General features: G+C 47.6%; 1 protein-coding gene across 2 annotated transcripts in view; it reads right to left on the bottom strand.

The window, feature by feature from the left end:
- The window catches only part of LOC144174971 (cell adhesion molecule Dscam1-like), a 706,974-nt gene that overhangs the window by 281,597 nt on the left and 397,693 nt on the right, over nucleotides 1–27,684 (bottom strand). For both annotated transcript variants that reach the window (XM_077703963.1, XM_077703962.1), the window contains exon 2: nucleotides 24,489–24,872. In XM_077703963.1, the coding sequence (XP_077560089.1) occupies nucleotides 24,489–24,645 (157 nt within the window). In that variant the 5' untranslated portion in view covers nucleotides 24,646–24,872. The remainder of the gene's footprint in view (nucleotides 1–24,488; nucleotides 24,873–27,684) is intronic.

Raw genomic sequence — 27,684 nt, 5'->3', positions numbered from 1 at the left:
AGGAGGGATCAAATAAGAAAAATGTATGTGCAAAGAATGGACACGGGCAGCCCAGGACAGGACAGGTTGGCGGACTACTGGAGAGGACTGCGTCTCGCAGTGGACTGATAAAGAAAACCCAGCCTTGCAATGTCAGTTTCACTTATAAAGTGTTGCTACCATTTTTTTTTTATGCAGGGAGGAGGGAGGTGTATTAAGGTCAGTGAGAAAATATTAGATAAAAAAACAAGCGTCGAAACATTGTTATAGAAGTAATTAGCTTCAGTCCGTTTTCCGAAAGGCGATAAAATATATTTACGCACACATTCGTTTCCTTGTTGTTCCGAACTCAACGGCAGGGAGTTTAAATTGAAATTAACCGAATAAGCACGGAAGCTTTTCTTACCATGAAAAAAAAAAAACGAGAAAGAAAAGGCATTCGGTCAGAGTGGAGGCCCTAAAGGTGAATTTGGGGCAAAATTACATCAATTAGCGCGCCTTGCTTCTTGCGGCGTGCAGACAACTTATTAACGCGCTTAAACAATGACTTCTGTCAGGCACATTTTCACCGAATAACCTCGCATGCCACATTTTTATTCTTTTATTTCCCCATGTCTGCGCCGTTTGCGATGAAACAGCATAAGCTGCCGAAAAGCAACGCTTCGAAGTATAAAGAAAACCGTTTTCCCTACGTTACTAATTACCGAACCACACCCAGCTTTATTTTTCTTTTCTACTTTTGCACCACTCGCGCTTCGCGGACCTTCTAACTCAGTTTAATGAGACTTGCTCTTTCCACTCTTCCAACTGTTCAGACACACACAATCACCTTTTGTTCTTAACATTATCGTTGTTCAGTTGGTTCGCCAGTTCGCGCTATCCAATCAGCCCGCTTATTCGGGCTCGCAAGGAAGGGTGAAAATAAAAACAACCGGTCGTCAGCCTCCGAAAACAAGTGGCTTCGGAAATTGGGAAGGTGCCAGCTCTACTAATTGCGTCCATTGGGAGATTTGGGGAGACGGGGACGCGACATCCTTTCTGCTGCGCTCTTTTCACTGCTGCTACTTCCTTTGTTCTCCCTCCGCAGTTCTGTTAAGGCTAATCTCGCTTCGAGGGTTCATTTATAAGCGAAGAATGCACAGAGGGAAACAAATCGTACTTGTCACACCCCAGCGTGGTGTCTCCTCGTCCTTTCCGCGCGAGTAGTGCCCTGGGACGACCCCGCGACCCGATATCACCGAAAAACAAGGAAACGCTGTTTATTTTTTTTCCCACTAACGCCTAATAACTTCGCAAACAATGACCGAGGCTCAGAAAGCTCGGCGACGAAAAAGAAAGCAGGAGCATTAAGAAGCTGCTTGCTCGCGCATTAGCGATCTCTCTCAGGCGGCATTTGCTCCTTTTTCCTCTGCTTCCGCTCTGCGCATGCAGCGGTGCGGAAACGCTGGGTTACTCTGTAGCCCGCGGGGAGACGGAATGGATACTCAGTCGGGTAGCGCCGGCTTAATGCGCATAATTGGATCGCGAAGAGGCACAAATCGGCCCATTTCAGTGCGACGACTCTGGGTTAGTCGTCGCTGCTGTCTCCTCTCTCTCCCTCTCCCTCTCCCGTCTCCCACTACGCCCTTTCCGCTACCGTACCTTGCTCGACATCCTCCTGACGTTTCGTTACTGCGGCCCGTAATTCGGTTTAAACCCAACCGTCTCCCTTTTCACCGTTCAGCTTCCTCTCTTTTCTATCTGCCTCATTGCGCGTTGCGCTGCCCCCTCTTCCTCCGCCTCCACAGAGGGAGTCGCCTGACGCGCGTCGTCCTCCTCCTCCTCCTCCTCCTCCTCCTCCTCCTTTCGCAGAGCCGTGGAAGAGGAGAGGGACCTAATCGGTAACGCGGTTCGCGTCGGCTGTTTCAACCGTTCGTTCATTCCGCTCGTGTCTTCGTTCGCGCATCGGTTTCGGCCGTTCGTTTGAACATGTCCGGTGTCGTAGCCATCGGGGACGACTTGGAAGCGCTAATGAATGATCTTATTCCGATGCCATTTGAGAGAACGAAAGTGACTTCAAAAGGGAAGCGGGGGAGAGGGAACGAGGCAAAGAGAGAGAGGAAGAAGTGAGCGGAGGGACGCCGTTATTCGGACGGCGTGACAATTCCTGCTCCCGTTTCCCGTAATTGGGAAGAGAGTCACGTATGGAAGCTTGTGCGAGAGCCGTCGTCTCCCTGTGTAAGCGATGGAGTTCGATTATGGCCCGCACTGTACGGTAGGGGCCAACCGTTACGGCCGGTGCTCAATTTGCAGTTCGAAACTAGGTTTACTAGACGAATACGTGCTCTCCACTAAAGCGTTTCATTACTCCCGGTTGCCTTTTTTATTTACGTTTTATTTCCACAGCGGAAGCAGACAGCAGTTGATTATAGGGGGTATTCATCTCGGTGGGTGCCTATCGTCGTGTGTCTGTGCTACTGTGTGTTTGGTTGTGAGTGATATATTTTTTATTATTTGTTTGTTTACACGGTAGCCCGTTTCTCCCCAGTGCTGGTATCCATATCATTTCCTTGTAACGAGAGTGCTTGACGCAGCGTCCTTGCTATAAAACAAATGTTTACCGTCTTCACGCGCAATCTGCATGCATTTATGTTTTGGTGGGACCAAACAAATTATTGATATTGTTTGTATTCCGGCTAATCTTCGCTAAAGCTAAACGAGCCTGTCCGGTACCGTCAAATTTACAATGCCCTGGCAGTATGTCTTCTATTTAGTGGCTATCACGTGTAAAACATCACCGAAAAAAATTAACTTCGAGCTTAATGATGCAAAGAAAGGAGTGTAGGAGTGAGAATAAACGAGGTTTACAAATGAAATCGCACACAGACCTGTCAATATATGTTAAAAAATGTTTGCACACGAAAGCCATTTCTTCGCTTTCTTTTTTTTTTTTTTGGCGGCCAGTGTGTTATGAAAGTTGGAAATGCTTTAGAAAACTGCATTCAATTACGCATAACAAATTACGTTTCCTAGGCCAGAAATGATAACCAGGAACGCCTTTTTGTGTTTCCAAATAAAAAGAAAAGTTTCTTCATGAGTGTCTCGTAACTAAAGAGTAATTTTTTTTAAATCGAGCGTATTACAAATAAAATTATTTATATGTAGCTGAAAACGACCGTAATTCAACATCAGCTGTATAAAATCTCTCTTTAGAAATTAAATACCCCATTGTACTGGGAAAACTCGCATGATAATAGAAACGATGGAACCAGATAAGCGGAGAAAAAATGTTTTTCTTTGCTCCTCTTACAATGCTTCTTCTCTTCTCTCAGCTCCGTTACAATGAAAATGTTCTGCCAAGGCAATTTCAAAACATTGTATAATGGCTTAAAAAAGGCCCGCATTAAATTTCAACGGATGCTATCCTGGTAAAACTGTTCGGTATGAATAAAGAGCGGCTGAATCTATTAAAAGACTTTGAAAGGTCGTAACTAAATGTCTTTGCAAATACTTTCACGTTTTATTTATTTTGACTTATTTTGAACAATGTCGAGCAGCATCTTATTTCCAAACAGCAACGAAAAACCCCGCGGACGTTCGTTCAGATTTTGCGTTGATAATTTGCGTCATTTTCGTTTTTGTGCATTGAGAACGGCCAAAAGCCGTGCACTAGCCTTCAGCAAAAATGCGCGGTAATTAAAAACGGCTCCTTCACTAAGTAATGACGTCACAAGCGTGACCCGAATATAGATTAAGTAACCTTCCTCCGTCGCGCCTAAATGGATTTCTGGCAAGGCCTTACTGGAAGCACTGAAGCCACGTGTCACATGAAGTCGTTTCTAGCGTAAAGAGCTGTATGGTCTTGTCTCTGGGAGCATCTTCATAACTGCATAGACAGTTTTTGTTGTTGTTGTTTTCTTGTTGCTGTTAATGAACATCACTTACGGATTTGTAAAGAATAGTGAGCGGTAAAATATCCTAGGCAATATTAAAAACCTTCATGTATACAAAAACGGGGTCTTTAAAGCGATCCTACTAAACTGAAAATGGCTTCGTATAAGATACATAAATCTGCTTGCGGCAAATCAATTCTAAGAACGCAATTGAACATTACTCCATCATACGTGAAAGAAAACGCAGTGTCTAGAGTGCTGTCTGACGACATTCGAATATTTAAGACTGCGCTAGCAGCGGCCGAAGTGTCTGTCATTGTGGTGTAGAGGATCTGTCAGTTTTTTTATCCCAAGGACGTTGGTTCGAGACCGGCTCTTGCCCTACTTGTTTTTTTTTTTTTTTTTTCATCTTTAAGTTGAACTACAATTTTTATGGCTTTGGTTAGTTTTGGTGTTTTAAATGGTTCATTTGTGTGCGTTAGGTCTTGTTAGGTCATGTTATGTTGTTATGTTATGTTGTTATGTTATGTTATGTTATGTTATGTTATGTTATGTTATGTTATGTTATGTTATGTTATGTTATGTTATGCTATGTTATGTTATGCTATGCTGTGCTATGCTATGCTATGTTATGCTATGTTATGATTAGGTTAGGTTGCCTAGCTTTACGTGATCTAGAGCGATCTAGTGCCAGACGCGAAAGTTTTGTCACGAAACGCCGGTGGATGTCGATAGAGTGGAGTTCTTATAATACGTCGGACGGCACTCTAGACACGGCCGAAAGAAAAAGTAATTTCGTAATCTGATGCAAAATATTTACCCACTTCTATTTGTAGCCAGTCCGCCTAAGATCACGCGACATCCGGTTGGCACCACGAAATAGCACAGCTATTGTACTCAGCGCGCATAATTAAGTACAAATGTAAGTTTTGTTTTTGTCGAATCTAAATACGTGTTCATTTTTCTCGCGCTGCTCTGTGAAGGGACGTGACGCAACATATCTTTTTCAATTCATCTGTTGCCTTTTCAGGTGTTTCCAATTTCTCAGCGTGAATCGAAGGAATTTTGAAGAGGTTGAAGAAACGCGAGAGTTCGCACACAAAAGTCGTGCTATTTGTACTCTCGTTAGGAAATAATGAAAACTCGATACTCGTGCCGACGAAAAGAATGGGGTACCTGAGATGCGGCGCGGCAAATGCGGTTCTCCCTCCGGGCTAGAACGGCACCACTGCGCGGGTTTTTATCGCGGTGCCCCTTTTTGTGATCCCGCGCAATCTTTTCTTTTTCTTTTATCTCGATCCTGGTCAAATCCAACCCATTTATAACGAAAACCCTCTTTCAGGCGTTGGAAAGGGTTTTTCTTTTTTTCGGAGGCCCCGCCGGATTCCCGTGAGCTGCGCGAGCTTTCCGCTCTTCTGGGCCAGCTAATAGAAGTTTGACTCAAAGTGGGCGCCCACCCTCCCCCTCGGCTCAGTTTATTTCTCATTTCCTCTTTGTGTAGCTTTTCCCGGGTTAGTTCCAGTTCCTAGACGAATCTCTTTACCAAGACGCCTTCGATGGAAAAAGGGAAAGAGGAATGCAAGAGAGAAAAATGTCGGCGGCCCCCAACTTCTTGCCGGAAGATTTTTCGGTTCGGAAAGTCGAGAGGCGGCTTCACCCTGAGGCGTATGTGCTCTTTTGTTAGTCCTCTATTCGTATTGTCGCTCGGCTTAGTTAAATTTCTTTCTTGTTTTCGCGCTTCCAACGTCTTTTTTTTATGGCTTCGGTTGCAGTGCGTCCCGACGCGCGCTAAATACAATTCAGTACCTCTATTTTCCCGAACAGCTGCGATGAAAGAAAAAAAGGAAGAAGAAAGCGTGCAAGCTCGAAAAAAACGTTCGAAGGCGCTAGTGACGATATGTTTTGATGTCAAGACGTAAACGTAATTTTTAAACTCTCCTCCGTAGGCATTAAAAGAAATATTGAAATAGTTACTGGGCGTAAGAGACATCTACTATGCGCACTGCATCGGGCGTTGTCACGCTGCAGGCGCTGTATTCCATTTTATTCTTGTGCGTGGGTGATGTCGGAGGGAGGAAATTTAGCCTCTTATAACCATGCAGGGGATGGGGATGACGTAGTCTGTTAATTCGCCGTTGCTTCTACTGATCGACAAATGCAAGACATGACGACGCTCATGGCAGAGGCCGATACAGAGAATCAGAGGGAAAGAGGGAGACTGGGGAAGGGTATGGTAGGAGTGATTGATGTTGGAGAAAAGGAGAGGGGCTAAGAAAGAGGAAAACGTGACGGCAGAGGGGAGTAAGTGAAGCGGCAGAGCAAAGAATGTTGGAGAGGAAGGTGATGGAGGGGCATGAAGAGAGAGGAAGGGATGAGATGGGGACAGGAAGGCAGAGTTAAGTTAGCGTTTTTGTTTTTGTAACGATGAGTTTATTGATACATAAATGTGCAAGATATGCAGAAAGTTACACATTATTCAATAGTAGCGAGGGCAGCGGACGTGAATGGTCAAATTATTGGGTACTAAGCGGACGATGAACATAAAAAGAGGAAAGTGAACATAAATCACGAAAGCGTAGGTATTGTTCTGAAGTACTCAAAGTGACTCGTTTGGTCTTTTGAAAAACACAAGACAAAAAATGGAGAAGACTGACAACAACAACAAAAGGCTATATATAACATGACGAAAAGAATTCTATCAGCCTCATAAGCCGGCGACAATCTCTTTTATATATAAAACCGAAAAGAGGGATTAATCAAACAAGGCATCTGCCTATGCGCTCACCTGTTAAGCTGCCGTCATATTGCATAGGCCTAGAGGTTTACATAACTGCACCTCGCCTTGTTTGTCTTGAATTTTCTAAGTGCGCAGAGGCCTCGGAAGAGCGTTCTTCGCAGTTCCATGTCAAAGCCTGGTGTTACAAGTGCGGTAATCATCCATTCTACTTTCCGCATAAAATGCCGCCATGTGGGTAGCGGGTAGAGGGCGCACCCTACTGTACTACCCTAGTTTTCCAGGGGCAGGGGAGGTCTCTGGCGAGGACACAGTCACGAACAACGCGATGGTCCACCGCCACGCATAGAATCTTGAGGAACGACCATGGTGACCTTCCACGGCGTTCGGAAGCACGATTGTATTTCCCTCCAAAAATACATTGCCGAGTTGAAGTCGACGGAAAAACGTGTTCTGCACCCGCTTTCCACTCCGGAGGCAGTCTGCGCTACAGGGAAGAAAGAAGCCGCGCTCCTGCTAGCAGCACTGCCGCGTGGAAGATAGAGAGTGAGAGAGCGATAAAACTTTATTTACAAAAAAAAAAAAGGTATTGCAGCCTGGTGGCCGAAGACCGCAGCGCTTCGGCGACCAGGGCTGTCCGATCCCTGAGCACCTTTTGGAGAACCAGGTTTGAGCAACCCTGCGCTGCTTCCCACTGGTGGAGGGAGGTGATGAGAGGGAAGGGAAAAATAAGGGTTTAGTGCCGACATGGACGGGTGATTCCCTAGGTCGCTTGAGCACGTCGTATCCACCCTTAGGGAGAAAAGGCTGACGGTAAAGAGTTGGTGGTAGTGTCTGTGCTTCCAAGAATAGCTTTCACGGCTTGACGGCGAGCGGGTACTCTCACGAAAACAGCTTCTGCAGTGAAGCCACCAAGTTCGCAATTTCATCGTAGAACCCGGTGATGCGGGAGCCGTAATCGTCAAGAAGTGATGCGGGAAGCTACTGCCGCCAGTGAAGGGACTCTAGACATTCGATGGCCGCCTGAAGGAACGGGGCAACCGGCGGCGGAAATATAAGGTCTAAACTACGACCTTGACTTCTTCCCTTACCAATCCAACGACTCCACCGTCCAAACGCTAGAAGAGATTTGTGCAGCGCATGGGCACCAATACTGCCGATGGCAGGTGTAGCCTCAGTACCGGGCCGGCTTCGCTTGTAGTAATAAAGTTAAGGCGCGTTCACACTAGGCCCACACGACGGCGACAACGACGCGACGGTGACGCCGACGAGTCGCCAAACCATCGGCCAACTGCGGAGTTGGCCGATGGTTGTCAGAACGCGGTTGTCAGACCGCGTTGTCACACTACGCCGACGGCGACACAAACACGTCGGCCGATGGAAAGTCGCCGTAGTGTGACTGACTCGCCGACCGCAGACGCCAACAAAACCGGTCGCCCGACCGGTCGCCGGAAGCGTCGTCGGGAATCGACCGAGAAGCGAAAACTGCTCCCCGACAACATCCGTGCCGCAATGAATGCGGCTCTATTTTGATAGTTTCTGGAGTGTAATAAACTCAGTAACGTCCATGAAGCCCATACAACTCAACACTAGCGCTGATGCAATCCCTGTTTTGGCTTTCGACGCTTCGGCGACGCCGCTACCCCGGAGCTGCAAACTGCAAATGCGTGTGCGATCGGCTCGCCTGTAGAAAATGTAAGGTCAGTTTCGTGCAGAAGAAGAGTTACGTAGGGTAATTTGGGTAATAAGGGATCAATATCGGCCAAGGTTTTTCACGTGAAACGTAAAACCAAAGTACGGCCAGCACTATCCCCGCAGTGGGAAATCGCAGTCGCAGCCGCACACACACATTTTTGCGAGCGCTTTAGCGAAGCAGCGGAGTTGATGCGATAAGCTATTGTGGGGGCTTCGGGAACCTTGCTGTGCAAGCGCTATTTCAGAAATTTCAGTTTACCAGCCAGGAATTCTGTAAACCAGCTAGTAAACACCGACGTATGGCACGGAAGGATGGGCCTAAATCTATTACCCAGGCTATTTCGCAGCCGGGCAACATTTGGGCGGTGGCGCAGTGCTCTCGCGCGTCGCGCCCGTGCGCTCAACCTTGCGGGCGCAATTCCCAGCGGGGTCAGCTTTTTTTTTTCTTTTTTTTTTGTGAGCGGTTTTTAAGGGGTATGGTATGCGTATCCAATTTGTGAATCGCGTGATTTTGAGAAGCAACTACCTTTGCAATGAAAAATTTCCTTCGGAACAGCGAGTGGCGTCTTCAGCCACAACAATTAATTTCCCTTTTCTTAATCGCACCGTGTTTTTCGAAAATGCGGTACCATGGTGCAAAGTAAGGCCTTCTCCATTAGAGGAGGTTAAATTTCTGCTGACGTACGCACTAATTTATATGCATATTTTACGTGCTACAGAGGTCTTCTCGCCGGGGGTTAACATTCATATTATTACTGCCGCGGCAGCAGCGCACAGCTCTTTTTTCTTTGTCCGTGATCTAACAAGAAGTTGAGGAGTACATACAGTACTGGCAGCGCACACGCCAGTACGCACGAATGGCTTCAGTCGTGCTGCGGCGACACGATACTCCAAGTTTGACTAGCGAAAGAAAGAGATCCCCGGCGGAGAGGCGAGGCGGCGGAGGCGGCCGTCGCGGGGCCGTCGGTGTGGGACGTCGCACGGCCGTCGGTGTGGTGTGACAAGCGCGTCGGCCGACATCGCGCAGACACCGACGCCGACGGTTGGGCAACGGTCGGCGTCGGCGGTGTGTGACATGGCCGCCGACAGCTCGCCGACACAGTGTTGGCCGACCAAATCGGCCGATGGTCGGGCTAGTGTGACCGCGCCTTTAGGAGCAAGAATGGAGAGGGACAGAGATGAGGCGAATGGGAGGAGGGGAGGAGAGGTGGAGCATAGCGTGAGAGGTAGAGGTGTAGAGAGCATGAAGCGTTATGTTCAAGGGACGCTCAATAATGCTTTATACAGACCACTCTCTATAAAGCATTAGTAAGGATGTCCTCCGAGTAAGGACGTGTTACTTCGTAGTAGCTGTAAGTGCGCGTGAGCGTCAGGTGGCAATGGTCATTTATCGAGCAGGGCGGCTCTGCCCTTGCCAAATGTCGGGTAGGCGTTAGAGCCTGCCCACAAAAGGAACCCGAGGGTGCCGATGTGACGGAAGTGGGACCGTTAAACAATTTTCGGGTTACGTCTGGGGTATACGCCGCGTTGGTGCAGGCTTGTTAATAATAAAGAAAAAGTCCCGGGCCATCTCAACTAAAGTGAAACGTGGGGAACGGCGAAGCATGTGGTGTATAAGTGTATTCGGGGCGCTTGGTATTTTTGCCCACGGAGATGAAACCATTGGGCGGTGGAGGTATACAGCTTTGCTGTAAGTCTCGTATCTTTGAAGCACAATGCGTTCTAGCGAGGCGTTGGAAAACGAGTGTCCCGGTGTGTTCTTGTGGTTTTTCCCACAGAGATGAAACGTCCTAGCTCGAGGCGTTGGAAAACGAATGCCCCGGTGCGTTCCTTTACTACACTTAACGTAGCGCGAGGCGTTGGAAAACGAGTGTCCTGGTGTTTTAGTACCGTGCCTATATGATACCATGACGACATGAGACGCCGACAGCCCGGGCTCCTAAGGAGCTTCGCCCCTAAAACTTCTTCTTGCCGTGTCAAGAAGATTTTATCAGGCAGGAAACCCTGGGGGACGTTCATGCTCGGAGCTTTCACTCATAGCAAATGTTGCCTTTTTTCGTCTTCCCTGCCAGTCGACTTCTATGCTCTAGATTGGGTGAACGTGTACGCTTTCCAGCCAACAACGCACGAGTCGGTGCACATTCTTGGCTTTCGCAACCTGCAATCTCGCCCACAGGATTTCGCAGGGGCGGGACGAACTCGAAGCCCAACTCGTGTCGCTTGCGCGCGGGATTCGCAAGCGACACCCGCGCAACCGCTGCGCGCCGATGTATTGCGGGAAAGCCGGCCGCATACCTAAGGAGATCGACAAATCCCGCGCGAGAGAGTTCGATATATCCATTGTGAGCAAAATCGCGTTCAATATAAAAAGTTATAAATGCTTGTAATTTTTACCACAATTACACAAGGGTTCGATATAGGCTTCGATTCGGATTCGATATATCTGTGTTCGATATAAGTGGGCTTTACTGTAGTTCTATGTGCGTGCGCGTACCCTCCCCTATATTGCCGGTGAACACCGTGATAAGGCTCTGATATGACCATCGGTCGTCGCTACCGCTTTTATTATTATAAGTTTGGGAGGCTGTACATTATCTCTGTCCGTATACGTCGAAAAGTGTCATGCCGTTTTTTCTCTTCTTCAATGCCTACGTAAACTAATGTTCAGGGGGTAGCTAGATGGGTCTGACTCTCCAACCTTGGCAGATATACGCCCTTTGAATAGATGACTTATGGTCATTACAGCGCCATGAACGCCGCAAGCGATGGCGAACAGACTTGGAGACAAAAGACGCAGTCGTCTTCTAGGCATGAATGATTTGATTCATTGATTGCAGTGTTTAACGCGCCGACACAACGCAGGCGATGAGGCGCGCCGTAGTGGAGGGCTCTGGATTAATTTTGGCCACCGGGAGAAAAGCGGCCGCCGCGACCGGGAATCGAACCCGCGTCATCGGGCTCAGCAGCACAATGCATTCAAATATTCTGTTCTGGGAACGGATTACGCGCTCGCAAACATCGCCGGCGGAGGAGTGCGCGTGAAAAAAAATCCAAACACTATAAACACTGGACCTGGGATCGGAGAAATAAAAGGCGCCGCAGCCGGGAAGCCACGGCGGCGGGTCTAGGCATGAATGGAATCTCATGGCAGCAACTCTTGCACTTGTGCCAAGGCAGCTCAACGGTGTGGCCTGTTGCATACTCGCCTTAGACCTTCCCACGTTGTCTTGAATTGGGATCTTTATTCTGCGGTTACGTCGCAGTTCAACATGAGATGCGAGGGTGACCGAAGAAAATCAAAATCCGGTAGGTGCTCACTACTCTGAGGACAGACTCTCTTAGTACTGGTGCCATCACTTAGTAATGGTGCCCGATGTAGAGAGTCAGGAGACTCGGCCAGCCCTCCCTATAACTAATTTCAATAAAACACACCAACCTTCATGTCAAGGTGTGCGTATCGAAGATGCAGGATCTTTTTTTTTTTTTTTTATAGGAACCACACAACGAGACTCCACTGCACTCCTCCCCTTTAGAACGGCTTCTCTATACATGCACATTGGCAATATTGAGATGTGAAGGCATCTTCAGGCAGAGAATGGCTTATTCGAGCAACCTCGACCGAGCTGCCACCATCCGAATCCGCGATGACGATGATATGGTGATGATGAAGCAGAAGAATCTACCACTACCAGCCGATATAATGATGGTGAGTATGTACACGAAGTGTAGCAGACAATCTGGCGATCGTACACAGAAGTTCTCACACTAAATACTCTTAATGCTCTCCGGAATTGAGGAGGATAAAATTATGGTCACAGCAGCGTTACATCGGTCATACCTCTTCGTAAATTTGCGAACGAGTAGCTGCGTCCTTTACGCATCGTGAACTCTTCTCGCCCCGATCAAGCAAGCAAGGATTATTTCGACCTTGTGCCTTCTGGATCTTTTGTAACACAAACAGATAAATTAAGATTTTCAATTCAAAATCAAAGGAAGCGAAATAGCTTAATTGGTTCCGCGAACCGTCGACGTCGTCTTATCTGCTCTTCTCAGAAGGCGACTGTTGCTATCCGTTCCCACCTATAATGCTGCCAACAGGTCCTCAAATTGCAGAAAAGCGGGCGGACGAAATTTAGAATTGATTACCACCCGCTGCTGACTAGGCTACGTGAGCTGGGAGAAGAACACGACCAAGCTCCGTTTTTGTACTTTTGTTCTTACTTGCCCTGGTTTCCTGCACTTTTTTCCATCTCAGCCCCCAGCTTCTACAATCAAGACAAGTTATTAAATTTGGGAATCATCTCTTATACCCGCGGGGTTACGGCGAAAACTTTGGTGGGGAATTTCGAGAAACCGGGAGAAGCTGAGAAGCAATTCAGCAACCCTAGAGGCATGAAAAACGTGAAGCACGTTCTTCCGCACGGGCGACCCACCGGCCTGCCTTGTTCTTGCTTTCTCATACTCCTGCCGCCCTAGCAAAACGTCAGCAAGAATCGCCTCCATTCCCACCCGTCAAAAAACAAAAATAAAGAAAGCGAAGGAAATAAACGAAGCAGACAGGAAACGGAGAGAAACGCGAGCAGAATCTCATCACCGCTTTTCCCATACAAGAACGGCGTAGCGCAAACGCGAGAACAAAGGGAGTTTCATTAGAGTTTGCCTCGCTGGCATGTTTTCTTCATTTTTTTTTTCACAAGAGAGAAGCGTTGCCTAAACAGAAGGCAGGCGGGAGTAAGGGAGGCGCAGATTAGACTGAACGAGGTGAAAGGAAGGAAAACCGCGCAGCAGTAACTTTGCCTTCTTTACGTCCTCGCTTGCTTTCTTTCGCTATTCGCTCCTTTCTCTTTTTCCCTGCTTCTATCCTCTAACCGGCCGAGTGTTGCCCGATTCCCCGGAGGCGACAGCGGCGGTGGCCAGGCCTCCCTAACGGCGTTGCCAGCGGTGGCACCTTCGCTGTCAGCATCCATCAGGGACGGGGAAGCGGAGAGCCCCGTCCTTCGGAGTGACTGACCACGGCAGGCGAGCAGCAAAAGATGCGCTCTCGGTCGTCCCGCCAGAGATCCGCTGACTCCCCGCTACGCTCCGCTCGATCTGGCATCCTCTCTGGCGGGATATACTTCGGGGCCAGCGTCGCGTCATCGGGGAGCGCAGGAGAGGGTTCGGCGGATGAAATCCGAGTCCCCGTCCAGCCGCTAGCCTCGTCGGACGCTGCTGCAGCCGCCAGTCAGCGAGCACTGGCTGTTGCGCAGTGCCTTTTGTCCGCCATGTCGGATCCACGCGCGTCCGGTAATCCGCGACGCTTTGTTCGTGTCTGCTGTGTTTGCAGCTGTGTTCGTGGTCTCTTCTTTTGTTTGTTGGCTGTTTGTTTGCTGTATTTCATTTCCCCTCAGGGCTTCCTTTTGTAACGAGCTGGGCTGCGGTGCCAGTCTGGGTCGCTGCTCGGCTGTCAGGCTCGGTTGTGGAGGTAATCGCGCCTAAAGCAGGCTAAATCTTGACAGCGTGTCTTGATTTTGTTCCTACGCGCCGTATATTTTGTTGCCTCTCTCTGAACCTCTCTCGCTTCCTTTACAATCGTAACGTTTTTGCAGCAGAAAAATTTGGTCGGCAGGAAGTGGCATTTATAGGGAATGACGGGTAGAAGTTCATGATACACAATCAGGACCTCGGCTTCCTTCTCCATCCCCAAAAGATTTTCGGCTAACGGGGATAGGGACTCTGTAATATTGTCGCGAAGCCCATGTTCCGTTTGCTTTTTTCAATTTTTTAGCATCCCTCTTCGGCCACCGAGGCCCAGCTTTTCTAAGAAACGCATGCGGAATGAGTGTTGTTGGGAGACGCGGCTCTTGAGGGGGACCATCGTCGCATCTTGTGTTACCGCACCGCAGTGGCGTCTTCGACCCCCCGTGGCGTGTGCGCTGGTCGCTCTCGGGCTCCGGGTCCTTCAGACGACCTTCCTGTCTTTTCCACTCTTTACTTAGTGCGTTTTGTCTGAACTACTTTCTTTACACCCATAATTCTCCAAGCGCGCGTTTTCGAGTCGAAACCTTGTGTCTGTGTTTTTGGTCCTTTTCACTTTGGCGGGAACATGGCTGATTGGTGTTTACAAGCGTCTTCCTGATTGGCTGCGGGTGTGCCTTAGACTTGTTCCCTAGCGTCCGCACTCTCCAGGATGCACTTTTTCCCCAATACATCCCCCACCAGACCGCTTAAGCGAATATAACGCGGCCCCTCTGGCTATTGAGGGGCGGAGGGCGGCCTGCAATCACCAGCTCACTTCAGAAACTCTGCCGCTCGTCGTCGTGCCCTCCCGCCGGGAGACCGCGATCCCGTCAGCCATGTCCCGCTAAGTACTCTTAATCTTTGACTGTCTTTCTCATTTATGTAATAAGTGTAATTCGTTCTGATTTGTATGTGCTAAATGTCATCAAGTTACCAGTAAATTAAATCAGTTAACTTTAAAACCTCTTCAACGCCTCGACTTTTTTCCCTCTGATAAGCATGCTACCGTAGCGGCAAGTATGTGGCCAAAATACGCCGTTACAATATAAAAAGTGAATCCCTGATTCTGCTCACCATTAAATAATTATTTATATCATCCTTTCCCAGTTGAAAACGCTGCGCCAAGTTTACGTGTCGTGGAATGCCTCATTTCATCACTACAATTAGCCTTTTGCAATCCCTCTGAAAAAAAAAAGCAAATATAAAGGAGGCAATGGGGAGACAACGGACACAAGGAGATAAAGGAGATGAAGGAGATAAGGGAGATAAAGGAGACAAAGCACCATACACATGCCTCTGTTGGCTTCGCGGGAAATTCCTGAAACCTTTTCTGTTCTGCTTGCTTCATGAGCCCTTCCGTATTTATCTATACTTGTGCGCAAGGTTGATGCAGAGCAGGGGAATGGGTTGACGCAGGCATTATAGACGGTCTGACGTTAGCCCTTCGCCCCACTTTGAGGTGTTCGCAATTAGAAAGAATGCTGGGTGCATCACGCCGACCCCTGGCTTTTTTTTTTCTGTTGCTCAATTACGGTTTTCAGTCTCTACTCCAGTACATAGAATCAGCGTCCATCCGTCAGACTATATCCGCTTGTTTCGCTGAAAGTATATCAGCCGTGATTGTTTAGTTTAGCCTTTCTTAAAAGCACTGCAGATAGTTAAAACAGGCGGATTTATGCGGTCCGCTACCGTTTACGAACGCAGGGCACATCTCGAGCGAATCGACGTACTATTTTATTCTGCCGTTAACAGTGGGATACCGACACTACATACGGGCAAAAAACATTTGGTTTTAATGACCTAGGCACTTACCGCGCCATCAGGGTACTCGCAAACCGACAGTCTATCTTATTGTTTTGTTTTTGTGCCACCTAAAGGTTGCACCAAAACTCAACGAGCCGAATTCGGAATATAAGCAAATACATAAAACAAGAAACGAGAGACACAAAAAGGCACAACCCATAATAATGCGAGCTGAGCTGGTTGCAATCACGCAACAAAGGCCTGCACTGCTGATTTAAGGCTCGCGTCCAACACACAACTCGCATCGCTGAAAACGCCGTTTCAAAGCGTTTGTCGCTGTGCTTAGACTCGCAGATGGGCTAAATTTGGGGGGCCCGGACTGCTACCGTTCAGCACGGGTGAGAAGGGGCGGTGGAGGAGGAACAAAGCAGGCGCTACTACCGCTACACCCCACCGTCTTGGACTCGCCGGGGGGGAAGAATTCATGAAGCTTGCAGCCCGAAGCTGCTCGAAGCCTGCGCGCGCTTCATAAATCTTTCCTTTCTCCCGAGTGGAGCGCGCTATCGCGGCGCTGAAGGCCGGTAATCGGCCCGGAGATCCTAGCCGCTTGTTCCAGTTTAATCGACCAAAGCCTAATGACTGGCTGCTGTTTAATGCTTTCTTAATGACAAGAGCCAACTGGTCGCCGATGTTTCTTGCCCAGGAGCCGCCCGAGGACGCCGGCTCTGGGCCCGGGTGATTAGCGGACCTGCAGTGTCGTTATGCAGATATACCTCTCGTCGTCGTCATCGTCGTCTTACAGTATGCACTTTGGCGTCACGCCCGGAAAAGAACCTCGCACGGAAAATGGGTCACGCTTGGACGGACACCTTAGACCAAATTTCTCGGGCGGCTTGGCATAGGGATATATATCCTCCCCCCATTGTTTGAGCGAACGAGGGGACTAGGTTGCGCTCGGAGGAATAAAAAAATTAAACTTTCACGGGGAGTTCTATCGGTGCGGGAGGCCGTTCCCTCGTCGTTAACTATATAGCCTGCTACGTTTCTTCGGGCTTTTGTTTTACGTGGTTTTTAATGCAGCGTTTTCTTTGGGGCACCGAATGCGTAGATCAGCGTAGGTAGTAGCGGGACACGCCTTGTTGACTTACTCAATGATTACCCTCTGCAGGAACGCCTGGGAAGCCGGGGTTACTTATTCAGTTCGCTAAATTAGACAGGGAGAGGGAGAGAAGGCAACAGGAAAGGCGGGGAAGTTAACCGAACAACGTCCTTCGGTTTCCGGTTGACGCACCTGAGGGAAAAAAAGACTATACAAAAGAAAGGACTAAAAAAAGAAGATAATACGCCGAACAAACGTTTTTTTTTTTTTCGCTATAGCTACTACACACGGTCACAGTGCCGGTACATCTTGAAAACTGAAGGAGGGCCGTGCGTGACCTTCGTGATGACGACGGGCATTACCAATGTCCGAAGATTTTCATGTCGTTGTACGGGCCAGTTGTCCTGTCTGCTCGTGGCCTCGAATGTTGACGGACATTGGGAGGTGGACTTGGGATGCAGACACAGAACATGCTCAATGGTCTCTTCAACAATGGAAGCGTCTGACCTCGGGCTCCTTCACGGGTCGAACGAGAAGCGGGGTCGGCTTAATGAGTCCGCAAAAATTCGGGAACCATTGAAAGAACACGTCGCGACCATTGTCGAGAGCATGCATACAATGCATTCGCATGCCTTTAACGAGGTTCTTGTTACGTCCGTGGGGCAGAGGGCTGCCCTTCATTCTCAGAAAAAAGTGGCTATTTATGAAGAGAAGTTTTGCTAATGCACTGGAGAGCGCAGCGTGTGGCTGCACGTTCACAGGCAGTCGTTGATCTCAAGTTGGCCAGTTTGGATCGATGTGTTATTGATTGGACGAGAGTAACTACATTGCCGGCGGAGATAGGGGCTGTAATAGAAGGACCGTTGAGTATGTATGGGTTCACCGCAATGTTTGTAGATCCAAAGCGAGGTTAGCTTTTGGAGAGCCCAATGGCACTTAGCTCTTCGTCCTTATTCTTGGAAGTGTGAAATAAACCAAACGTTGTTTAAGGCACCGAAGGGTACATCATGGCCGCGTCACTGGTGTGTACGGCGACGGGAGTTGTGTACTAATAAAGGGACCCTGCAACGCTTTTTAGACTTTTATGGATCTTCTAAATGCTTTCACAACGGAGTCAACAAACACATTCAGTAATTAAAATAAGGAGTCACAAGTACCTCAGCCAAAAATTATTGCTTATGGCCATCAGGTATTTTAGAAGCGTTTAGCGGCTATTGGCCGGCTTTCGTTCAGTTGCAGCAATGAACGCATTCGACACGCACTTTTAAAAGAATGCCACAAAAGCAAATCAGAAACGGAAGGCGCATCTGCTGCGACGAGCAAATCATGCAGTGCCATACCGGGCTCGCGATAACTGTAGCTTTCGCAGTACTTCGAGACGCGACGGAAACAGTGAAAGCATTTATCAGAATTGTTTCAGAGTCCCTTTAATAGTGAGCTGCGATCCACAAAACTCGAGCTCTTTTCCCGGCCGACGGCACCCCGACCACGGCGAATTGTTTCATTGCGCTGTATACGTAACAGTTTTCGACTCTACGTATATCTTCATGGCGCCAACCAGGCGTAAAACCCGCCGACTCAGGGTGACTGATGGTGTCAGCCAGTCCGCCACTGGAATGCCACACCGAGCGTGGGGGACTCAGACTGACACCGCGGCATTCCTATGGGCCACAGCGGGCTACCGCAGAAGCAGTCAGCAATAAGCTTGGCGCCGACGACTCGAGGCCACGCAGCCAAAAATATTCCTGTGACGACAAAGTCCGTTGTGCGTCCGCGGGATACTCTTGTCCTGCGAATGTTTCCAGCCGTGCAGGGGTGCGTGTTCTGTACGAAACGTGTACGAGGTGCGTGGTAATGACGGAGGTTTCGCTTTGGGGTTGGACAACGCCTGCGATTCCACCAGCCAATAGACAAAGAAAGAAAACCTAACGAAACGGCGGTAACGTGCACCACCAGGCTTTACGACCTCATACGCAATCTTAAATTGTTGTTACCCTGTAAATACATAATAAACAGTTTAATACACTTTCGCTGAAGTTTGTTCATGCCTGCAGCCCAAATGAAGAGAAGCTTATTGATTGGGGTTCGAACGTCATACAGGCCACACGAGCCTCACAGAGACGACACTGAACGCCACCTCTAAGCGTGGGCACCGTACTTAGCGATGCCTCACAAAAGGAGGAATAAAAAATCTGTTCCCAGGCGGGGTTCAAGGTACATTTGAGCGGGAAGCTGCGCCAGATGCTAATGTGAGCTCTCAAGGCCTACAAGGCCACATAAGATGTTCAAGGAATCGGATGGTCTCTTGCAAGTTTTGTAGAGATGTACACCTTTGTACTCCAGGTTACGCGAGGTTTTCGGGCGTATACACTCTGGATTGTCCATTCTAATCAACATTCCATGCGTCAGTCAGATCTACCTAGGTTCCTGTTATTCCCGAATTGAACGCCCAACCACCAGTGAAACTCAATCCCTGAAGTAAAAAAAAAAGGAAGAACTAACGCAGGACCCAGATGTCGTAATTCCTCTTTAATCATAAAACACGGGCCTGGCTATCTGTCCAGATGTAGTGTATCCCAAAACTTCGAAGCTGTCTTCACCCCTCCTGATTTTATTTCAATACCACCAAATTTCTGTATTCAAGTTCAGGGTGCGCTTTTCAATCGCTTCTAGTTGTACGTCCTTTCAGCGTTTGTCGCAGCCCACGACACTTTTAGACTTGGCTCAACCAAACACGCTACAGTCGACGGTTCGGGCATGCCTGGCCAATCTAAACCAGTAGTTTACCTATTGCCTCCTACGCACTGTCTAGGCTGAAGTACCGTAGCATGGCCCGCCCTGGGTCATCTCGGGCAACGATCCATTTTTCAGCGTAACTGAGCCGCACGGAAACAATATGTTCGCACTCTGGCCAACGACAAAACCCCTGATGAAATCGACATCTTCCCCGACGCAGCAATCAAAGGCACAACAGCATGTTGCTTGGACCTGTCCTGATATTCTACGGCTACCTATTTATGCCGGTGGTGCCAGGCATTTAACTACACGTAGGTTCTCCGCAGAGAGAGGTCTCGTGTAGTGTTGACAAAACAAAATTCATTCCTCGTTGATTTTTGTGCGGTCTCGCTTTGGGAACTTGATAAGCACTTTTCAGTAGTTAAAGGAACTATGAAGACAAAATACAAGTTGGGTTTATTAGAATGACTGCTTAGTCCCGATAACAATGATACCAATATCATCGCAATCTTCGAACAAATAACGGAGATATTAAAGAAAACGTGTGAAGCAGTCGCGACCCCCTAGCCAATTTCCCGAAACTTTTCTATGACGTCACGGAGCCTTGTTCGTGCGATTGGTGGCCGCCTAACTGACCTGTCGCGAGGACACATGACTGGACGTCTGTAGTGGGGCCTCTAGTTCTATTTGACCGCATCACTTGACTGCTAACGTGCAGTTAACGCACTGAAAATTATGTTTTATTGTTGGCCCGTATGACGTGTCATTATTGCTCATAACACGTCACTGTGGCGCAAAATTTGAAAGCTTTTAAATGCTTCTTGCTTTTTTTTTTCGTTAAAAAACATCTTTTGTGGCTGTAACGGAGCTGAGTGAGATACTGAATCCTAGTTCCTTCAAATTAAACGAAGTTGTATTTTTCTCTTCATGGCTCCTTCAATGGGCGGTAAACGAGGATATTTTAAACAGAGGCTTCGGAAAGGAAGCCGCTTCCCCTGGTCGGAATTTCGCATTTGTCCCTCGCGTTACGAAGCTACATTGCGTCACAGGAGGCACACATTGCTCATATGCAAAGTGGTCGGGGCGATCTTCGCGTTGCGCCATTGCCACGGACGCTGCCGCTTCTAGGCCGCAAATAAGTACACAATAATATAAACTAAGAAAACATCGTGGATTAACGCATTATTACCCGAAATTAATAAAAGCGCGATCAAGTGTCTATTTATAGGCATTTCCAGGGGCTTCGGGCTCCCTATTTTGACTACTTTCGGTATCAATGCCAGGCTGATACTGAAGCTAGTTACGAGAGGGGGCAAAGCACGGGGCAACCGGTTTTATGATGGTCGCATTACAAAGTGCTTTGCAGCAGTTTCGTAAACCCCGAAAAGCTGTGATAACGTCAGTGGAGGCGTTTGTATCGTATGATTTGTTTTAACACTGATGTTTAACTTTATTTTCCTTTGAATGACAGTTAACACGGTTCAGTTGTATAATCATCGTAGCGGTTAAAAGAGGTGAACTAGATTTTATGTGCCACGTAAAAGATCAGGAGAGTGGACCCTTGGTGCTTGGAGCGTAGTGGTGCATGGCTATACGTATCCTGAAAAACTGTGATTGCAGCCTTCCATAACATTGTTAGTTGTTAGTAGGGTGCCTGATATCCTTAAAGTTTTCAAGGAGTGTGGCTATGGGCTCAAGTTCCCGTTTGAACTTCCAAATAAAGACCAAATCCAGTTTCTGGATCTTACGCTGGCTCTTCAGGGTAATCATGCATGCTGGGAGTACAGCCCTAGGTCACAAAAGCCTGTACTGAACTTTAACTCTGGGCACTCTCAAATTGTGAAGCCAGGCATAGCTGCCTCCTATCTCCGCAACGTATTTGCAAAGTCCTCTGCGCATAAGTATCATAACAGTTTTAGTGCACAAATGGAAAGGTTGAGGAAGGCTGGTTATGATAAGCAAGTTATGCGTCTCGCAGTTGGAAAAGTTCAGAAATGGGTGAAATGTGGGTCTCTGAAGCGAGAAAAGCGTCAGATTGAATCCCAAAAGAAAATCTTCTCTGTCATGCCCTATGTACACAGATTGTCAGATGAATTAAAAAAAATGTAGCTAGAAGGTACGGAGTAAACGTATTGTTTTCTGCCCCGCATAAACTAGGTCGAGTGTGCAACGCAGTTCACAATAAGTTATCAGGAGCCGCCAAGCAAACACGCTGTGGAATCAAACAGGTGTCGCCATTAGTTCCTTGTAGCGTGGCTGTGGTGTATATTATCCCGTTTTCGTGCCACCAAAAAGTGTATATCGGACAAACGGGGCGCTGCCTAAACCTGAGACTAATGGAGCACAAGCGCACGTAGCAAGGTGACAAGTATTCCCATGTTGCTCAGCATTGTGCAAAGTGTGGGTGTGTCCCCGTCCTTCAAGACACCGTAGTAATTGCTAAGCACAATGACCAACGTGTACGGGAAATAATAGAAGCGTATCAAATCAGAAAAAAAACGGAGACAAGTGCATCAGCGTTCCGTCAGTGTCGTTAGCTGACAGTGAATATGTGCTCTTGACTGGTCGCGGTGCGCGCTGGTGTGGCCCTTGGCACGTGCATTTTGTCTTTTGTAATCGCGTTTGCCAAGGTGATAGAGTGAGTTTGTATTATTATGCTGTAATCGCGGATAACATGATGGCAAGCCACGTGACTCTGCAGAGTGCAATATATATATATGTGTGTTTTTTTTTCAATAAATATCAGTTGCGAGTTCAGCGCTGCGTTGTCACTAATTCTTCTTTTGTCCCGTCCTTCTTGCGCTGCCTGTTCGATATGGTTTCATAACATTGCCAAGTTACGAAAATACTGCATGAGGAAATAGAAGCCTAAGCGGACGAAGCAAACTTTATTTGTTTACATCATGTAGATGTGCCACGTAAGAGAACAGGAGTCTAGAGTCTTGGTGCTTGGAGCGGAGTGGAGCATGGTTATACATATAAAAAAAACTGTGATTGTAGGCTTTCATAACATTGCCAAGTTACGAAAATTCTGCATGACGAAGCAAACTTTATTTGTTTACGTCATGTAGATTAGAACGAGAGTCACGACCATTTCTTTTTCGCCTGACCGCACGTGCCCAATTGAGATTGATCTTCCGCAAGCATGTGGATTGTTTTGTTTTAAAACTGCAAATGTTAGTGTCGATATTAAACGAAGATACAGAATATCTGCTAGATTAATACATTAAGCCCAGTTTATGCATATACTTCGTGAACGCGGCTGCGTTAGCAATTATCGGCACATGCCGGCGATTGGTGCACATATGAGCGGCTTTGGCGTGCTATAAACGTTTTTATGAAACTGAAACCATGAAGAATTGATTATAATCGGATATTTGTTTTTTTTTGTTTATGTTTATAACCATATGTTTGTAACCACAGCCTAGTTCCGACTACCGACGCAAAAGCCATATCGTGATGAATGGACGTACAACAAAAACGGCGTGTCACGCAGTTCGGTTGACTGAGACGTGAAATGACGTTATTCTTTAAAGTTACTGCGACAGTTGCGGCAACAGTCTGAACCCGGCATAAGCTGCAATTATGGATTTTTACGTATCTAGAAAAAAGGCGTCTTTTCGACCGCTAGGGGCGACGACTGAAAGCTATGCTCAGTGAACTCGGTTAGAACGACCTACACAGGCTTGGCAGTAATGAAATTACAGTAAATAAATTACAGCAATTAAAATATTTTCTCGTGTAATGAGTAATGTAATGAGTTACTTTTGGGTGCTGGTAATTTAGTAATGTAATAAATTTCTTCACACCAGTAATTTCATGGAAATTACTCATTACTTTCCCAATTACTTTTGACTACGATGTAGCCTGTCCGCTGCTCTTGCGGCATAAAAAGAAAAAGTTCTCCACGAAAAATAACTAATCACAGCGAGAAAGACGATACCGACAGAAGAATAACCACAGGATAAGCGCTGACTCTCAACTGAATTTATTGAAAACCGGCCACACAAATTTACACCGAAGGCAAATAACGTCACACCTGTCAAATTTGCATACAAAAACAGGGAAAAAAAAGAAAAGAGAAAAAGCAAGAAAAAAAGGAAAACATGACTCATTTGTCGTCCATGAACTGGACCTCTTTATCAGTAACCACCCCTGAAGGGTGGCTCACGCACTCATTCGCCCTTTTGCTAATATGATGGGTTTCTACTATCTCTCGGTGTAACTGCTTCGGGTGCTTGGTAACAATATCAGTTTCTTCAAACACCGGGTGGCAGCCGCACGTGTGGCAGTGTCAGGGCAAAGGCGGTCGCGGACGTTTGTCGAAGGAGAGCGCAGGCTCTCGCCATCTAACGTTTGCACACCTGCCAGTCTGCCCTGTGTATGACGCGCCACACGACACAGGGACTCGGTACACGACGCCGGTTTGGCAGTCCATGTATCTGTGCTCATGCTTCGTGCCACACCTTGATTTTGCTACCCCTCCTGTCAACAAAGCCTTTGTTTGTGCGGCAGCGCACATTCCCTCAAGTTTACGTGGGGCGAAGTGTACTCGAAGGGTACTCGAAGGGTACCCGAAAATGAAAAAGTTCTTCATTATGTTCAACACAACCCTGCCCCCATCCGCGCCAGCGGAGAGTATTTTTAGCAAGGCAAAAGTCACTGTCGTACAAACGGGGACACCTTTACGATGCCCACTTTGAATTCCAGCCTCTCTGAGATGTAATAAAGATATCTAACATGTCAATGTATAGCGCTGTAAATAAACTGTACATAAGTTGGTATATAAACAAATATTTTTGAGATTGCACTGTATATGTGTATGAGTGTAAATAAAGTGCATTTGAGTTGGCAGTGTATCAGATGAATTTTCGTTAATGTAATTTCAAAGTAATTTCATTACTTCTGAAAAGTAATTGTAATGTAATGTCATTATTATCGTCCACCTGTAATTTTGTAATGTAATTTATTTACATTTGAGAAAATTACAGGAAACTAATGAGTAATGTAATTTAATTACTCTTTGGAAGTAGTTTTGCCATCTCTGGACCTACAACGCCACCGTGAACCCCAAAGCGGGTGCTCATATCTATCTCGCTATAACGCAAGTTCACTTAAAAAGGTCGCTTACCCGCGCGGACTTTGACGTCTCTGCTGACGATGGTGCCGACGCTGTTGGTTGCCGAGCAGCGGTAGGTGGCGTGGTGCACCTCGGGGACGTACTCGCGTTCCCCGAACGCGCGGAACACTAGCGAGCCGTCCGGGAGCACGTGGCGTAATCCTTTCATCGTCGACGCCCCCACCGAACTGTCCCCGGTCTTGGACGCGCTGCTGGACACGGAGGCTGACGACGTGGCCGCCCCTCCCTGGGCCGCCAGGGCCTGGTCGTGGTGCGCGTGCCACGTGACAGAGGGTCGCGGCGAACCGGACACGGAGCAGGAAACGTGGGCGCCCGTCGCGTTGCTGAACACCACGTGGTTCGGAGGCTCCACCACGAACACCGGCCGCGACAGCTCTGTAAAAATTGGGGGCAAGGGAAGGATCAGAACCTCACTCTAGGTGGCCATTTAGGGAACACGATCTCAGAACAATAGAAATACTAGGCTAATTCATCTTCTTCATGCCTTGGCAGCATCATAGAATTTGAGTACACCTAGTGGGTATACAACTTAGAAAGGAAACGCACTCGTGCCCGCCCGCCCGCCCGCCCGCTTGCCCGCTCGCACACACACACACACACACACACACACACGTACACACACCTACAACATTATCACGACTGACACCAGCACCAGCATCCCAACCGCCACCACCACCTCATTATCACAGTCGTCGCCGTCGTCATCATGATCTATTACGCATGCAAGCAATACGAAAACAATATTTTAAAAATTTGGAATGCCCTCTAACTTCGAGATCCTGCCTTCTCACAGCCTCGCAATCCCTCGGAGTACCAAACACTTCGCATATGTTTTACTGACTGGCTGCATTGACTTCGCGTCAGCCGATCACCAACATTCTACATCGACACCTCCTACCACCCCACATTCCATACATCTAAGAGAGGTAGCCCGCTCCTTCAATGGATCTTTGCCTGATCCTCTGGAATCGCTTCACCCTGCACATTGCTCACGTGCGGGGCCCTAATCCTGCAGAGTACCCGTTTAAGAGCAAGCCCATTTATAGCCCCTAAGAACACCAGTCTCGGCAGCCTGGCGCCCCATTTTGTTGCAACAACAAGGCGAGCCAGCAAGCGCCTCGCACGCGGTACATTATTGCTGCGCTTTCGAAGGCTGTCATTGCTTGCCCAGTTAAAACAAAAGCATAAATTAAGGATATGGGTGCTCCGATGATTGGACTAATGAGTGAGAGGGGGAACGGGCTTCGGAAGAGTCACGGAAAACGCACGCGAGTGCATGTAAGCGAACTCCAGTGCCCATCAGCAGCGAAAGCTGGACTATCCGATTTATCTTTCCACCATGGAGAATATCAGTAATGTTTTAGATGACTCCTACATTAAGTTGAAGACCATCTGTTTTTATCGGAGCAGCCTTCAATGGGACGAAAAGCCGGCTTTGTTACATTTGTCAGTAGTTTAACAGCGGTATATATATATAAGTAGCAAGCATAAATGTGGTAACCGTATTAGCAAAGTTCAAGACAAGCAAGAGCAGCGTTGCCAATTTTTGCCAGTGCAGGTCCAAGGATCACTAAATACAGCAGTTTACGGTACCTACGATCACTGTATCGCCACCGCTATAAAGACAATAAAACTAGAACCAATAAAAGTCGAACCGATACCCCGACATTGCTAAAGCGCTAAGTGAGCGCCCTGTGGCTTTTAAGGCAGTTATAATCACTAATAGGATAGTTTTAGCCCGAGCATTTCAGTTTCCTACAACTTATAAACTACGTAAACACGCCCTTTTGATGAAATGGTACTTCAGAACATGATGACTTCTAAACACATTGCAAACACTAACTGAACCGTTTTCTGGAATAATTCGTCTTCTATTTTCCTAGGGCACGTGGGAGTAGGTGACACCACCACGTATCACAAAAGCTTACCTGGAAGGAGCTTTCAAAAAAAAAAAAGACATTATACTTTTTGCCAAGGACTTAGGTCGCACAAAAGCTCGTTTTCTTTTCGCAACTTGCACGTGCAATGTTCCTACCACGCACACCTTTCAAGTAACATAAGTGAAATAAAGAAAAAAATTATCGGGACCGTTTAGTCTGGTAATACCTGGCGTAGTATTATGGCAGGTATCTTCCACATACACGTATCATCGTCAATCTGTCTTAACAGAATTATATTTTTCTTAATTCATCTTAATCTACCTGAGCTAGCATTGATATCCATTAATTCCACCTTTATGCACGTTAATCTACCGAAATACAACTTAGTCCACTTTAGTCCACATTAATCTGCCTAAATAAACTAAACCTCATTATTCTTTTCACTCAACGTGATCTCAACTTAATCCATCTTAATCTCTCCCTACTAATCATTACTACCAATCACCAATCAGTCATTGTTCAACTTTATTTTATCTTATTCCCCCTCAATACGTCTTTTTCACATTATCCACCCTTATCGCACCTTAATGCACACTAATAGTTAAAAATTAATTTGGTAATCATTATCATCTTCTATACACGGCTGGTTTGCTTTGGTTTATCTTCTGGCCTACTTTGAGTTTTCCTGTTGTTACTTTTTGAGTCCTACAAAGCCTTCTTTGGTAAAAGAAAGTGGCGGCAGATGCACGGCGAGAAGTAGCAATTTTCTGGGTATAACCTTTGTCCACGAAGAATATTGGTAAGAAGCCTTTGTCAAAGGATATTTACAAAAAATTCACAGCATATCCACGGGGTGAATGATGATGAGTGGGCGAAGCTCCTGAGGGGAAATCATCGGTAAAACCGCGCGCCGCAACCTCCACGGCCGCCGTGGAGGTTGCGGCGGACGCCGTGGTTTGACGCGCCGCTCAGTTTTCGTCCACCCCAACCTCCATGCAACGTGACCCGGCGAACGCCGCCGATGGTCCGGTCGCGTTCGCCGCCGCGCGTTCGACATCTAGCTCGCGTAGATCGCCGACGAACAGCCGTATTTTCGACGCCGGCGGCGGAGCGGCCGCCGCCGGGCGACGTTCGCCGCCTTTTCGCCTACATTTCGCTGCATGGAGGTCGGCCTTTATCCATCGGGCGACTCCGAGCGCGCGTCAACAGCGAACGGATTTTATTACAACGCTCCCCGCCATCTAGTAAACAATCCAAGAACTAAACTAGAGGTAGCCACGCCATCTAGTAAACAATCCAAGAACTAA

This window comes from Haemaphysalis longicornis, unplaced genomic scaffold (genome assembly GCF_048455015.1).
Source record: "Haemaphysalis longicornis isolate Haplotype H1 unplaced genomic scaffold, Haemaphysalis longicornis Haplotype H1 scaffold_3, whole genome shotgun sequence".
NCBI classification, from domain to species: Eukaryota; Metazoa; Arthropoda; class Arachnida; order Ixodida; family Ixodidae; genus Haemaphysalis; species Haemaphysalis longicornis.
This window is presented reverse-complemented; position numbering and strand designations above follow the sequence as displayed.